This window comes from Artibeus jamaicensis, unplaced genomic scaffold (genome assembly GCF_021234435.1).
Source record: "Artibeus jamaicensis isolate MK-2021 breed Jamaican fruit bat unplaced genomic scaffold, CSHL_Jam_final scaffold_833, whole genome shotgun sequence".
In the NCBI taxonomy this organism is placed as follows: Eukaryota; Metazoa; Chordata; class Mammalia; order Chiroptera; family Phyllostomidae; genus Artibeus; species Artibeus jamaicensis.
In genome coordinates, this window is record NW_026522056.1 from 14,222,756 (window position 1) to 14,238,718 (window position 15,963).

The window sequence follows — 15,963 nt, forward strand, 5'->3', positions numbered from 1 at the left end:
AGGATTGGAAGGGGCGGAGCAAGGGCGGGGTGTGAGAGGGGGGCCTGCCTTCCCCGGCGGCTGGCTCGGCTCTTGGCTCAGAGCTCTGGGCTCCGCCTCCGCCTGGGTGAGCCCAATTGTGCTGGGGCAGGTGTGTGTTCAATAGCTGGTTTTAGCGCAGCCCCGGGAGCGGTGGACCCTGTCGTAAAACAGTCGTTTAGTCCTCTCCAACGCGCATCCTTATGACCTCACGATACTCCACCGGATCATTTTCAGTGTTCTTTCCGGTCTCTATTCCTTAAGGATCTTCCTGCTAGGCCCTAGGCCCTTTTCCTGTTCAGTGAGTTGATCTCTTCCTGGATGAGTTTATCAATCCCATAAATTAACTACCTGCAACCTGCTGGCTTTCTTGGGCTAACATCTCAAGTTCTGTCTTCTTTGCCTCACATCTGCTTATTCAATTGCCTACTGCTTCAAAGTCTCATCAAACGTAAAAAGTCAAGAACAGAGCTTTCGATTTACCCCTGGCACTCTACAAACAGCTGGTCCTTTGATCTCCATCCCAGGAAAGGAATCCGCCATTCATCTGGCTACTCAAGCCAGAAACTAGAGTCATTCTAGGCACTCTTCACCTCTCCATATGTAATTCACCAGCAAGTTCTGCTGGTCCTTCATCTGGTGTCTTATCATTCTTCCACTTTACATCATTTACTCTATCTTCTCTCTGATCACCATCCCCGTCCCCGCTCCACCCAAGCTTGTAGTTAAAATCGTGCTTACAAAACCAAATCCAGCCCTGGCTGGTGTAGCTCAGTGGACTGAGAGCGGGCTATGAACCAAGGTGTTACAGGTTTAATTCCCAGTCAGGGCTCATGCCTGGGTTGCGGGTCAGGTGAAAGGCAACCATGCATTGATGTTTCCCTCTCTTTCTCCTTCCCTTCCTTCTCTCTAAAAATAAACAAATAAAATCTTTATATATAAAAAAACCCCACCAAATCCAGTTTGGTTTTTACTTCTTATTCCTTTTAAAACCCAAACTTCTTTCCATACCCTATCCCTGGGGTCCATCAACCCTTGCCTACTTCTCTTCTTTAATTTCATGTTCCTCTTCCAATTTCTCTAATCACACTTTCATTTTTCAGGAAGCCAGATTAGCTCTCTGCTCCAGACAGCTTCCGCCTACCCTTTGTCCACGCCTCTTTGACCCTTTAAGTCTCAGATTTCACGTACACAGTGTATCAGCTTTTCATTACAGCTGGCGTCAGTGAAAGTGGGATTTGCTGGAATGGCCCTGGCTCATGGAAACATGTGGTTTGGGAAGAGAAAGTATAAAAGGTTAGGGGATGAGGAACCTTTGGTCTCATGGCTGCTGTCAACCAATGGTAGTTGGCACCAATTCAGCGGTAATACAGCTTGGCTGTAAAAACAGCACAGCTGTGGAACAGCTCAATAACCAGGCCCCTCTTCAGCTAGGGATCTGTGCCCTGCAATGATCTGCTTGGTGATGGGCTGCTCTGCTCTGCCTCTTGCCAGTCCGCACCTAGCTGCTGCAGCTGGGTAGCCCTCACTGAAAACGGGTTCTTGAAGCCCGAGGGGAGCTGGTTTATATAGATAGTCGGGTCCCTGGTTGCTGATTGGCCAGAATAGAGCGTCTCTGATTGGTCAGAGCTGTGCAGTTGTGGTTGGAAGGGGATAACCTCAGTCCAAATGGTTGAACTAGGACTCCTGGAACTGCTTTATAAGGGGTGGCTCAGGCAGCAGAAACATAGACAGGTAGGCAATTTAGCACAGAGTCAGGCAGGTTGCATCAAAGGTTCCTGTGCAAAAATGAATGCTAGGCTATGTTTTGTTTTTTTTTTCCCCTTTCCCAGTTAGCAACCAAGAGCCGTTCTTAGTCCTCAGGGTTGATATTACGTAGTCATCCATGGTATGAACCTGCATCTGTGCTGTGATCAGCTACTAAAAGTGTAAGTTACCAATGGAATTTAGAGATGGGGATAAACACGACTCGAGAGGAGTCAGGTAATTAAATACATAAGGATGTGCGAATAATAAGAAGCATGCTATACATACAATCCCTTGGTTATTGCTATTTGTAATAGCTAAAATGAAAGAAAGCACTGGGTGAGATCTTGATGTTAGACCAAGTTCAGATTTGGGTCAATCTGAGCATCAGCTACTAGCCTCAAAGCTAGTAGCTGATTTTTTCCCACAAAGGGAAAAAATTATGCCAGACCCACAGACAGTACCTACTTCTAAGGCCTCTGGTTACCAACAAGGCAGTCAACGTGAGGGGCAGGGCTGAAAGTTCCATGCTTCTGATCATGGCTTGGACTTTCCAGTGCTCAGCCCCCATCCAGGAGTCCTCCAGGAACCCGCTCAGGGTTGCATCTTTAGAACAGAAGATGCTCCTGGTGCTCTTACATTTAGGAATTTATAAAGGTTTTAGGAGCTCTGTGTCAGGAACTGGGGGTAGCAATATATATATTTTCTATTATCTCATAGGATGAATTTAGAACATTCTGTTACCCCCAACTGCATAAACACATTCATTTTCAAGAGACATCTGTTTAATTAATAATGAAGTAATAATAATGAAATAATCTGTTTAATAATAATGAAAGACTTCCATGGTATGGGTATTAGTCAGTGTTCTCCAGAGAAAGAGAACCAATGGTGATACAAAGAGAGATAGAGCAAAGGATAAATAGATACGGATATAGACATACATATCGGGGCTGGCAAGTCTGAAATTTGTAGAACTGGACCCACCAGCTAGAAATTCAGGTAAGAATTGTTGCAATCTTAAGTCCAAAATCTGCAGGTGGGAAACTGGGACAGGGTTTCTATGTTACAATCTTGAGGCAGAATTGCTTCTTCTTTGGGAAACCTCTTTGCTCTTACAGCCTTCAACTGATCTGATGAGGCCCACCCACTGTTTTACTCAGTCTTCTGGTTTAAATGTTAATCTTAACATTGTTTGTCCAAACAACTGGGCAGCATAGATTAACTGAGCTGACACAAAATTAACCATCACAGCATGTTTATATAAAGGACCATTTTATTAACATTGGGTACAGTTTCTAGGGCTTACAAACTTTTCAGAGACCTACAAAATGATTGAGACCCCAAAATAAAATGTACCAATTTCAAAATCCAAAAAGAAAAGTACAAGTGGGAATTAACGAACATTTATTTTAGTGACAAAAAGCATAACTTTTTTTCCTAACAAATCAACTCCAACTCAATTCTTCTGTACCAAGCAACTATATTTAATGGAGAAGGTTGCATTTTAATATGTTTGATATGATGTGAGCTTACTGATTGCTTCGGGAGTCCTCTATTCCCCTTTAATTTTCCACTGTTTGTCTAGGTCTTTACACCATCTGTGACCTGGAATAAACTATCCATCTGTTTGGAAACATCCTTCCAGAGCCAACTGAAAAGCATTCTCACTTCTCTTGCTTCTGAAAAATTCCCTCTCTCTACTGACAATTGCTTCTTTATTTATCTGCAACAGCAGACTCATGACATCTCTAGTTCTTTAATGCAAGTATTTGTTGCCAGTTCTGTCTCCCTGGAAGACTGAGAGCTACTTGAGGGCAGGGGCCATGTCTTTCTTATTCATCCCCCCATTTCTATTATTCAGCACAGGTCTCCCAAGTCCTTGCCCTTAAGATGCTTTTGTACCAGGTTGCACTCCCCCCTGAGTGCAACCTAGTACAAAATTTATTTGAGGCTGTGTGCTCTTGCACGGGTCTTTGGAGATGAAAAATGGCCAATCATGGACAATGCTGTAAGGTGCTGGGCTCAGAAATGGACTCCATTAGCCAAGATATGGCCTCTTGTTCTTGTCTTGCCTCTAAGCATGTCTCCTGTATTTCTGCCTCTCCCTTAAAGGGAGAAGATTAAAGAAGCTTCTCTTTAAGTGTTTCCTCTCCACACTTTTACTTCCTTAAAACCTTTTAAACTTCAACAAGTACTTACTGGGTACATAGTATGTGCCTGGCACTGTTCATACAACAATGAGGTTGTATCCTCACAGAGCTCACATTTGCAGTGGGGGACAGGCAATGAGCTAAGTGAGAAATAGGTTTATAAGGACTGGTGGCAGAGACCATGGGGGAAAAGCAGCATAAGGAGGACAGTAGGGGTTGGGAGGAGGGATCGTCCCACCCTTTGAAAACCCACCTCCCTTCCTCATGGTCATGTTCTTGTCTCCCCTGACCCCTGGTCCACAGCTGGGAAGTAAGATTTTTCTTTGACTTAGAGAAGAAAATATGACAGTCAGGTGGCTGGAAAGACAAATATTGTGGTATGTAAACTAAACAAAACCAGAACTTCTGAAAGCAATGTTTTTAGTACAGGTCATTACAAAGTAATATAACCCCGCATGTGTTTTGGTTTCTATGGTGCATTTGCTTTATCAGAAAGCTAACTTTTGTGCTGCTATCGCTAGTGCTTTTATTTGCCTTTTGCTCGCCTAGGTCTTGCCGACCCTTTAAAAAAGGTCACAGAGAGCCTGGCTGAGGATTCTGCCGTAGGAAGGCGCCAGCTAAGGACTCTGGAAAGGACAGTATCTTTTGTTCCAGTTCATAATGGCTTGGCCTCAGCTGTTTTTCCTCCATCCTGTCTCACTTTATCAAGGGGCTGCCTTTCCTTTTGCACTTCTGTTTAATTATCTCTGCAACATGGATTCATTTCCCATTCCTGCCAGGTAGGTTTGATAGCTAATTTTGTTCCTGCATCTCTGAATGCTAGCAGGTCACAAAGCACAGACTGGGGTGCAGATGTGAAGATTAAATATACTGGTTGCTTTTAAGTTATCGCTGCCACTGATTATGATTACTTGATCATAGAAATTGGCATCATGTCTGTATTGGCTCAGCCAAAGTTTGATAGGTTCACATTAAATGGGAAAGTAGGAAAGGAAATGGGGAGAGCTGGATGCTGGGTGGTACAAGAATGCCCCGGATGGACGCATCTACACACCAACCGTGTGCCAAATATGTTCATGAACAATCCTAATTTCATGGAACACTATCATTTTCAATAAAATTGTTATTAAATATGTAGAACTGTGATTTTTAAAATGCCTACAAATTTTTTTTTTAGAGAAATGAAGTAAGTCAAAGCAAATTTTGTTAGATTAGCTCTATCTCAGTCTGGGGTTCAAATATGATTGTCACTAGGGAATTTATAACTTGATTGAAATGATTTCCTTATAGCTAATAAATTCAATACAGTAGAGACAGTTTCTTTCTCTTTTTTTTAAGATTTTATTTTTTAGAAAGAGCAGAAGGGAGGGAGAAAGAGAGGAAGAGAGACATTGATGTGTGAGAGAAACTGGGGATCTGGCCCACAACCCAGGCATGTGCCCTGACTGGGACTCGAACTGGAAACCTTTTGGCCGGCTCTCAGCTCACTAAGTCACAGCAGCCAGGGTATACGGTTTCTACCTTTAAAAAAATGTAGTGGAATATCCTTCTGTAAAGTGAAAATCCGTTGCCAAAGGGCTACCTCTGAACCACTTATTTTAGAAATTAGGATTTCACATATGGGGGTGTTTCTAAGTAAGATCTAGCTGTACCATAACTGGCTGATGGCCCCTGTCTTCATTCAGGAGATGGGGATGCAGTTGTAAAAAAAGCTTTCTGTTGAGGAAGAATCACAAACAATAAAGCAAAACAAGTGCAAGGTCAGGGTAAATTCCCATCAGATTCAGATTGCTGGCTGTGGAGTCAGCCTGGTGGTCCTCACTATGTGAGTATGCTTGTTTGCATGAATAAACTCTCTCAAGTTTATCTGTAAAATGGAAATAATAATACCTATCTTAAGGGGTTATTATAAGGACTCGATAAAAATATTTCCTATAAAGGGATTATTAGCACATTGCCTAGAATGAAATAAACACCGAAAAAATCATGCATTGCGTATTGTACAGGTATAGACAGTTCACTGTTTACAAATCCCCAGGGCAGTTGCCTCTGGGTAGATCATTGTCTGGCTTCCATGTCTGCTGCGTAAGGAGTAGCTGTTCCCCTTGTTTTCCGGTGGCAGGAATGTGAGGGCTTGGATGAGGGGTGGCTGAGCCCAGCATAGGCTCAGAGAAGCACAGGAATGGCCCAGGGCCTGTGTAATAGATTTCACACTGGAGCAACTGCCAGTCTCCCTCAAGAGAGAAATTGTCACCAGGGCATGTGCATCGCTGTGCCACGCTGCCATAGCGGCGTACGCCACGTGACGTCGGGAAAACATGGTCCTCATCGACTCTGTTTTCCTGTCCCCGACTAGCCAGTCCGTGTTTTGCACCTTTTCTGAACTTTTCATTCCGATTTATTAATTTGGCATGAATTAAAAACAAATGAGCCTCTTTATACTGTGAAATCTCCCAGGCCTCTGCAGATACTCCGGGCAACTCCTTGCTTAAGAGGGAGGCCTGCTCCACAAACCACTTCATTCATTGATGTGGGTATTTACAACGTCAAAAGCCATGAACTCGTGATATCTTTCAGTTGCTGCACAGAGGATTACGACAGATACAAAGAGTTTCTAATTGAGTTTTCAAACACTTATCAATGGAAGGCACTGAGTCTTTTTTGTCCTCTTGGAAACAGCCCAAGGCAATGCAACCCTGTGAAAGGGCAGAGATTCATCTTTTATTTTTTGGACTTTAAATAATTTTTAGTGTTCAGTTACAGTTGACATACAATATTATATTAGTTTTGGGTGCACAACCCAGTGATTAAACATCAATATAACTCACTGAGTTAGAACCCTGATAAATCTAGTACCCATCTGATTGACACCATCCATAGTTACCACGAAATCATGGACCGTATTCCCCGTGCTGTACTTTACCTCCCTGTGACTGTTCTGTAACTACCAATCGGTACTTCTTGATGAGATGACGTTCTAGAGAGATTTCCTAGATCCTCAATGTCACACCACTAGATGTGAAGAGGTTGCTAGTGGGAAACCTTCCGGACCTGTCACCTGCGGGATTGTTAGGGGCAGGTGTCCTTCCTATTTGAATGGTGAACATCAAAAAGAGGTTCCCAGGGACACTAAGGCAGGAATCAGGATTTGTTTCTTGAGGTAATTGTTCACAAATGGACTCTGGCTCTTTCTCCCTTGGTTCTTCCCTTCGGAAGAACAAAAGGAAGATTTGGAAGTGATAACGGTAAGATTCATTAGGTGTTCTGTGAAGCCTACTTCAATTGGGTAAGCCAGAGTGACATCTGAAGCGACTCTGGTGTCGCATGGCTCTAAGTCAGCCTCACGTTGCACTTTTTCTTCCAGGCACTTCTTCCTCTTGGCCGGAGGAGGCGTCCTGGCCTGGGCCGCCATGGGTCCCTTTGCCGTGCTGGTCTTCATCCCCGCTCTGTGTGCCGGGGCTCTGATCTGCTCCCTCGGCCCACGGGACGTCCACAGGTGCACTTTCTCCTTTCAGATGAGCTGGCAGACACTGTGTCACCTGGGACTGCACTACACTGAGTATTACCTGCAGGAACCTCCTTCTGAGAGGTAAAGCAGTCCCTCAGTTTTGTTGTACTGAGCTGACCAAGGGTTTGTTTGCACCCTGGCGAGAACTGGGAATTGAGTTTGAATCTGAATTCTTCCACATTCGAACAGTGTGACTAGAGCGAGTCACTTAACCTCTCCTGGCTTCAGTTTCTTTTTCTGAATAAAGGTCTGTGTGCTCATGGGGGTGGGGGTATAACAATACCTATCTTGCAAGACCCTGATGTTAGAGATAGTGAATTAAATGTAATTATATGACTGCTAACTACCACATGTACCTACAAAGCACAGCCTGGCACTTAGCTATAATTACCATTGTGCCAGAGAAGGGGGTTGACCCGGGAGTCGCAGGGCTCGCAGATGAGAGTCTTGCCTGGCTGTGATGAAGCACAGTTTATGAACCTCGTGTGGGTGGTTTGAACACACAGCCAGCAGCCTGCCCTCTTCTTTAGCAGGACAGGGAAGGTACAGATGCAGCGCAAAACTTTGCTGCCTTCCAGAGGCACCTGCTGTGCAAGAAAGAGTTGTGCTGCTGTCAACGAGACTCAGCTGTTCTGTCCTGGCAGAAGGAAGAATGTCACCCAGTCTAGGAAAGAAAAATCGGGCCCTAGTGACAGCCTAGAGAAGGGTTTTCATGAATCAGCAGCATCACCAAGATTGGGGGAGATGCGATCATGATGACGGAAGGAGGCCTATGACAGGGTCCCTCTGTCACCACAATTGATTTGGGTCCATGTGGTCACTCAGAGAAGTGGGGCTTTGACCTGTCGAGGTGAGTCACCTCTCTGACCCCAGCCTGCCATTGATTCACTCACTTTCCCATTCTACCAAACCTAGAATCCTTTGCTTCTATTTCACCAAAGCTTCGGGGTTTGCTTTTTTCCAGAAAAGGCAAGATGGCAGGTAGGTGGGGGAGGGGAGCACTGATGGGGATGCGATGGATGAGAGTTTCGGTAGGAGGAATAAGTCCAGCAGGATCTGACTGCCCAGGAGGAAGGCTGAGCCAGAGCTGAAAGGGAGGAGGGACTAGTTTGCTCTGCCATCACAAAGAACCACAGACCAGGTGGCTTCACCAACAGAAATCTTTTTGCTCTGGAGGCTGGAAGTCCACGGCCAAGGTGTCAGCAGGTTCAGCTTCTTCTGAAGTGTCTCTCCTTGGCTTGTAGATGGCCACCTTCTCCCTTCGTCTGCACATGGTCTTCCCCCAATGTGTGTTTGTGTCCTAATCTCCTCTTCTATAAAGACACCACTTGTATTAGATTAGGGCCCGTTCTAGTGACCTCATTTTAATTTACTTTCCTCTTTAACACCCTACCTCCAAATAGTCACGTTCTAAAGTACTGGCGGTTAGGACTTCGACATATGAATTTGTAGGGGACACATTCAGCCCTTAACAGAAGGTGAGTGAGCAGGGTCTGGTGGCATTTGGAGGTTACTTTGCTTACTGTTAAGTCAAGTGAAAAGGTCAGTTGTCCTTAAATCCCCAGACGCACAGTTAGAAACAGCCGTGATTGGGAAACATGCTATTTTCTCTCCAGAGGAGAGCACTCCTAATTGTAGAGTATGTCACTGTAATTCTCGTTTTCTCCACAATGATTTTGCCAGCGGGATCTTCTCTGCTTTGTGATGGTGAAGCCAGGACAGTCAGGTGATTGGTTAAGAACACACCTCACATTGCTAAGGACTCAGTGCACACCCTGACCCTCCGGCCTGAGTCACAGTCCCCCAGCGTGAATCCCTGACAAAAGTCAGGGACTGGTTCGTTTTTAAAATCTTCAACTTCCTATAATCTCTTCACTACTAAGCTTTTGTTTCTTCCATGGCAAATTTCTCCCAGGTCCCTGACCCTAATCTTTGTAAGCTAAGCCCACTAGAAATATCATTATTAGTATTTCCCCACAATATTCCTTGTCATCCTTCTGTTCACCTCTCTGGCTAATGATTAATTTTCCCGTTTATCTTTTGACCCTGCCTGGGGTAGCCTGTGCTTCTGAATTAACCCAGGAGTCTTGGTGGGGGCATTCCAGGAGGTGAGGTTGGTCTTGGTTGTTCAGAACCTTCCATTTGCTGCGAGGCCATGTGCGAGGGGCTGGAATGGGATAGAATAAACATGGAATGTTTTTTACATCAAAAAACCACATCTCTTTCAGGTTCTACATCACTCTGTCTTCCCTCATGCTCTTGACCCAGAGGGTCACGTCGCTGTCTCTGGACATTCGGGAGGGGAAAGTGAAGGCAGCGTCAGGAGGCCTCGGGAGCAGGAGCTCTTGGTCTGAGCATCTGTGTGAGGCGCTGCCCTATTTCAGCTACTTGCTCTTTTTTCCTGCTCTCCTAGGAGGTCCTCTGTGTTCTTTCCAGAGATTTCAGACTCGTGTGCAAGGGTCCAGCTCTCGGTGTCCCAGGCACTCTTTCCGGGCTCTGGCCTGGAGGGGTCTGCAGATTCTGGGACTAGAGTGCCTAACGGTGGCCGTGAGGGGCGTGGTCAGTGCAGGAGCGGGACTGGACGACTGCCGTCAGCTCCAGTGCGTCTACGCCATGTGGGCCACAGTGGGGTTCTTCAAACTCACCTACTACTCCCACTGGCTGCTGGATGACTCCCTCCTCTGTGCTGCGGGCTTTGCACCTGCGTTTGGCGAGAGCCCCGGCGAGGAGGGATACATCCCTGATGCGGACATTTGGACCCTGGAAACAACGCACAGGATATCCCTGTTCACGAGAAAGTGGAACCAAAGCACAGCTCGGTGGCTCAGGCGCCTCATATTCCAGCGAAGCAGGGCCTGGCCAGTGCTGCAGACATTCGCCTTCTCTGCCTGGTGGCACGGCCTGCACCCGGGGCAGGTGTTTGGTTTCCTTTGCTGGGCGGTGATGGTGGAAGCTGACTACCTGATTCACGCCTTCGCCAGGGGGGTTGTTCGGTCCTGGCCGGCGCGTCTGCTCTACAGAACGCTGGCCTGGGTCCACACCCAGCTCATCATTGCCTACGTAATGCTGGCCGTGGAGGTCAGGAGCCTCTCCTCACTCTGGTCGCTGTGTTATTCTTACAACAGTGTCTTTCCCATGGTCTACTGTGTTTTGCTCTTTCTGCTGGCGAAGAGAAAGCATAAATTTGACTGACCTTTTCCCCCAGCCTTCACCTCATACGTCCATGAAACAGAATTTAGACAGTGCTGGATGGTGTGTTGATGATGCAGATATTTGAACTTTTCCCTAATAAAATTTTTTTAAAAACTGGATGAAGGTACCAGATGTCCGGCTCTAGAAATTTGTGTGTCTACTTTGACAAGCTATGATCCTGGTACTGAGGGTCCACAAAAGAAAAAGACGGGACTTTTTCCCCTTAGGGGTTACCGTGTTGGTGTGGGAGCAAAGTTAAAGTAAAGCAATACATACAAACCTGAGGGGCTGTGAACACACGGACACCCACAAACTGAGTGTCCAACCAGCGCGCCTGATCCTGGAACGTGAGTTTAGGCAGACAACAAAGCAATTCCTAAATCACATGATACTGGTTTGCAACACGAACTGGAGCTCTTGTCCTGGCCCGCATCTTGGCCCAGGCAGGTTAGTATTTTGAACAAATCACGCCTGCCTGCTACAAATGCAAGGAAGGGGTCAGCAGCCTCTGTCCTACAGGCAGGAGGCCTGGACAAGTGAATTAGGTTCTGTGAGCCAAGTAAGCACTAGAGGCGAGCAATCCATGGAAACAGCCCCAGTGCGCATCCACCTCCTGACCCCTGGCCTCCTACCTTTTCTCAGTCAAACTACCCTGAAGAAATCCTCATAGACCCTCAGCAGACCTCAGCCAGTTGTTTGGAGGTATTGTGTGAGATTCTAGTGATTGAGAAATCCCTGAAAACAGGATAAACCACAATAACCGAAAAGCTCAGAATGCTGGCAAAGCCTCATTAGAAAATATTTAAGCCACAAAACTTGCCTTCCTAGGAGGACTAAGGAACTGTAGATACCATTCGTGTCCTGATACGGCATTCCCTAGTAACCATTCCATGAAATCTTCAGGTCATCTCTTGACCTATCACTTTGGAAAAGCCAGACTCACAGGGCACCCCTGTCCCCCTGACGCACAGGCAGCCACTCACCTGTGCTGGCCTTCCTCTGTGGCAGCAGCCATGACCAAGAGGCAGCCATGGCTCTCAACAGATAACCCCGGCTTAGCAACCCACATCTCTAACGGAGACGATCTGATCGTGGTGTTTTGTTCCTACCCATGGTGTTTTTATGCAGCAGGCACTGGGAGAGTTCACTGATACACATCCAACCTGTTGACTCACCAATCCTTATGCAATTCCATGAGAACATGGAAAGGGAGGCTCAGATGGAGAGTTTTAAGGAGTTTGTCCTGGCAGGTATCAGGTCTTTCAAACTAGGAAGGTGACAAGAAAGCCTGCTTTAAAATCTGCCCAAAGGATGCTACGCAGCCCATGCACCTGACCTGCTGGGAGCGATGAGCTGTCTCTCTGGTGACCTCAGAGGGCCTGGCAGCCAGCCTGTCCAGCCTGAGTAAAGGGCAAGGGGACCAGGTTGATGGGGAGGCAGCTTCTGTGGGGGTGAAAAAACAGACTGGGGGTGCTCTACAGTGACCAATAGATTCTGGGCTTTGCTATGGCCAATTGCTATAAAAGTATAAATGGCAGTCACTAGCAATTATCCTGATTAAACTGCTGAGTACTAGACTGCAGACTGAAATCACTTCCAACAGACTCCATGTCTGTAAGAGCAGATGGTGTGAAAACTTGGTTCTCTATCATTTCAGGGCTTGACAGTGAGAGGTGAAGGGGTAGTGATTATATTCTATGAAACCTTTCTCAACTGTGCCTATTTCCAAAACATCTCAAAAGAAATGGTCTAGTCAAATGGGTATTACTACATTAGTACTTGATTCCTAACCACTGTTGATTCTGAGGTCAGCGAGGCTGCCCTGTGGTGAAGTGGCCAGAACACTAATCCTGGAGGCAGAGGGTCTGCGTTAGTAGGGCTGACCAGCTGTGACCCCAGCCATTCCCTCTTTAGGCCCAAGTTCACTAGTGTGCCCAAACAAGAGATGGGTAAAATGTCCTTTACTTTTAAACCTGAAGGCATCATGACTGTGTAAAGTGCTTTGTCAATTTTTCAACACAGAAAAAGGTAAAGCATCTTTCTCCCAACCTGCATCTGTTTATTCAGGAAGAAATAAGTCTGCTTGACTGCCTAGGTTCTTTATAAAGAACTAGTATATTCTAGTTCTTACATTATTTCCCACCATATAAAAAGAACAAAGGGATTTTTGTGGCTCATTAAAAAAACCAAAAGAAAACATACTTCTCTAGCACTAATAAAACATCTTTAACTACCCTCTCTCTTCTGACTAATAGTTTTAACTTCTCAGTCTATATTTGGCAGCTAATAATTATTGAATACTGGTAATATTAATCTGCTTTGGGCCTTATGTCCTGGAACAAAAGAATAGCTAGAGATGCCAGATTATCTCTAAGGAAGTATCTTCCTCTCACTTGTTTTTTGCTGCATCTGTTTTTTAGAAACACCTGTTAAGCTACATCAGTCGAGTTACATATTTCTGTGTTTCTTCCTTGCAGGGCATCTGTACACTTCGTGTAACACAGGTGTTTCCTTGGTTTAGTTGCATGGCCAACCTGAGCGTGTTACATCAAGTGACTGAGATGAACCCGCTACTGTGATGACATGTGGGTGGCATTTCCTGGCGTCCTCAACTTACTGATAGGATATTTTCTACAACTTTGTTTCTAGGTTGTTTGAAACTTAAATTGCGTTTTCCTAGAGAAAGATCATCTGACTCAGTGTTATTCCTACTGGGTAACACATTGTAATGATCTGAAGTCAAGGTCATATTTAGGATAGGAGGAAAGAACAAAGATAATTTCCTCATTTCTTAGATGATAACTGAACCTAAGCACATATGACTTTTAAAAATTTTCCTATTTACATAGCTATGTAAGTGTGTGGATTTTGTTTAGATCTTGATTCAAATAACCCGACCCAAAAAGGACCATTTGTAGGGGAATTTGAACATTAACTGGATATTATAGCATTATTTTAATTTTTTCAGGTGTAATTACATTGTATTTGTTTAGAAGGGTCACATTTTAGAGATATACCCAAAGATGAAATGTCTTAGATTCGCATTAGGTAATCTGAGGTATGGCAAATGGGGGCACACGGATGAGACAGGCAGGACACACGTTTAAAGTTGCTGAAGGTAAATGATGGCACATGGGAGTTCAATACATTCTGCTTTTGTGTTAACTTTGAAAAGAAGTTTGCAAAAGAGTACTGGGTACATTTGACAGATGTACCAATTAAGGAAATCCCCTTCCTTATCTTATGAAAACTGTAAAAATCACTGTGATAAGTATCCTCCAAGATAACCCCCAGTGATCCCTCTTCTCTTCTTGGTATTCGCGTTCTCCCACATTCAAGCAAGTTGGTTTGTGTGACAACAGAGGTGATGGCATGCCAACTCTAAGATTATCGTATTTTGCTGTGTATGATGTGTTCCTACGTACAATGTGCACTCATGTTTTTGTGCATATTATACACGGGATTGTTTTACCCATGAATAACATGCATCCTTATTTTTCCCTCAAAAACTTGGGCAAAAATGTGCACAATATACACAGCAAAATACGGTAGTTTACAAAAGACAGTGCAGTTTACCTGCTAATCTTTGCAACTTCACCTTTTGGCATCTTCTTCACTGCAGTCTATGCACCTCTGACCTAGTTTCGATCTCCCTAAGACAGTTCGGTTTCTGAGCTTTTGAAATTGTGGTTTCCTCCATCTAATGTTCACGCTCAGATCTAGTTATGGCTGCTCCTTCACATCACTCATGTCTCTGCTCAAATGACACCTTCCCAGGAAGAACCGCCTTGTCTAAGTTAAACCCCCTCTCCACCTCATCGTTCCCTTCTCCTCTCCCTGCTTTGTTTGCTTCATATTTTTCACAAATTGACATCACAATTTTTAACTAAAGTTAAATCAGTTGAAGGCCCAGATAGAGTTTCCTAAACAGGAACAAGACCATGCAAACACGCTTTGTGCTTCAGGTTTGAGAGAATATGCTAGTACCTGACATCGGAAAACCTGAAACACCTGGGGACACAGTAAAATGAGTCCGAGACCTGTACAGTGAAAACTACATCTGCCAAGAAAAATTAAAAACCAAAACAGAGATATAATGTGCTCAGTTGAAATATTTACTAAATATTTCAACGAAATATTCAATATTCACTCAATATTTACTAAAGATGGACACAATACATTCCTTTCCACATGCTTTTTTACAAAATATTGACACTTTTCCCATTGAGTGGTCTATGGCTGTTTCCTTTGACCCTGGGTGAGGGGTGGGTAACTTTTTGACTAGCTTGACCACTAGACTAGAGCACACGGAAGTGATGCTATGTCACTCCCAATGTATGTATGTTATAAAATTGTCACACGCTTGTGACTAGTTTTCTTGGGACATTTACTCTTAGGAGTCCGGCCATCTGTTGTGAGGAAGCCAAATTTCCATGGTGAGTCAGAGGGTCACAGAGGGCAGAGGATCAGGGGCCCCTGACCCCCATCCTGGCTGAGCCCCCAGTCAACAACCAACAGCCATTTGCCAGCCACATAATGGACCCATCTTGTGTGGCGACCCACCAGTCCCCAGTGCAGCCACCTCAGCGGACACCACAGGGAGCAGAAGTGCACCTTTGCTGTTAAGCCCTGCCCAGACCGCGGATTTGTGAGCTAAACAAACGATCATTGGTTTAAGCCAACAGGTTTTGGGTGGCTCGTCATGCAGCAATGGATAACTTGTTCAGATTTCAATTATCCTCCAAACTGATCTACAGATTCAGTACAATCCCAATAAAAATCCAAGAGGCTTTTTAAAAATAGCAGGTGACAAGCTAACTCTAAAGTTTATATAAGTGTACCAAGAACTGAGCATAGACAATTTTGGGGGGAAACAAAAAAGAATAGGAAGGCTTACTATAAATCTATAGTAAATTCACACTTACATGGTCAATTAATCCTTTTACAAAAGTGCCAAAGTATTTGAAAAGGGAAAGGTCAGTCTTTACAATAAACAATGACAGAAGTGAATATTCACCTGGGAATAAAAATGAACTGCAACTCTCATTTCATACAACCCACAAACATAACCGGCAGTGAATCTTAATATTTAAGAGGCAAGACTACGAAACTTCTAGGGCACAGAGGAAAAATTTTCATGACCTTAGACGTACTCAAGAAATGCATAAAACTCATAAAAAGTGGGAACTACTTTTAAAAGAAAAAAATTGGTAACTGTTAAATCTGCTGTCTCAAAGACATTACAAAAGCAAAACACAAATTTCAGAGTGGGTGTAAACTAACTAACTAACTAACTAACTATATATAAAATATCCAACACAGGAAGGACTTTACAACTCAATAGGA

General features: G+C 44.6%; 1 protein-coding gene across 1 annotated transcript; it reads left to right on the forward strand.

Annotated features, from left to right (window-relative positions):
* The first annotated feature begins 4,539 nt into the window (after positions 1-4,539).
* MBOAT4 (membrane bound O-acyltransferase domain containing 4) lies at positions 4,540-10,634 on the forward strand. The gene is made up of 3 exons (XM_037128938.2): positions 4,540-4,696; positions 7,282-7,506; positions 9,654-10,634. Exons 1-3 carry the CDS (start codon positions 4,578-4,580, stop codon positions 10,615-10,617), a joined length of 1,308 nt encoding a protein of 435 aa, XP_036984833.2. The 5' UTR covers positions 4,540-4,577; the 3' UTR covers positions 10,618-10,634.
* The last annotated feature ends 5,329 nt before the right edge of the window (positions 10,635-15,963 follow it).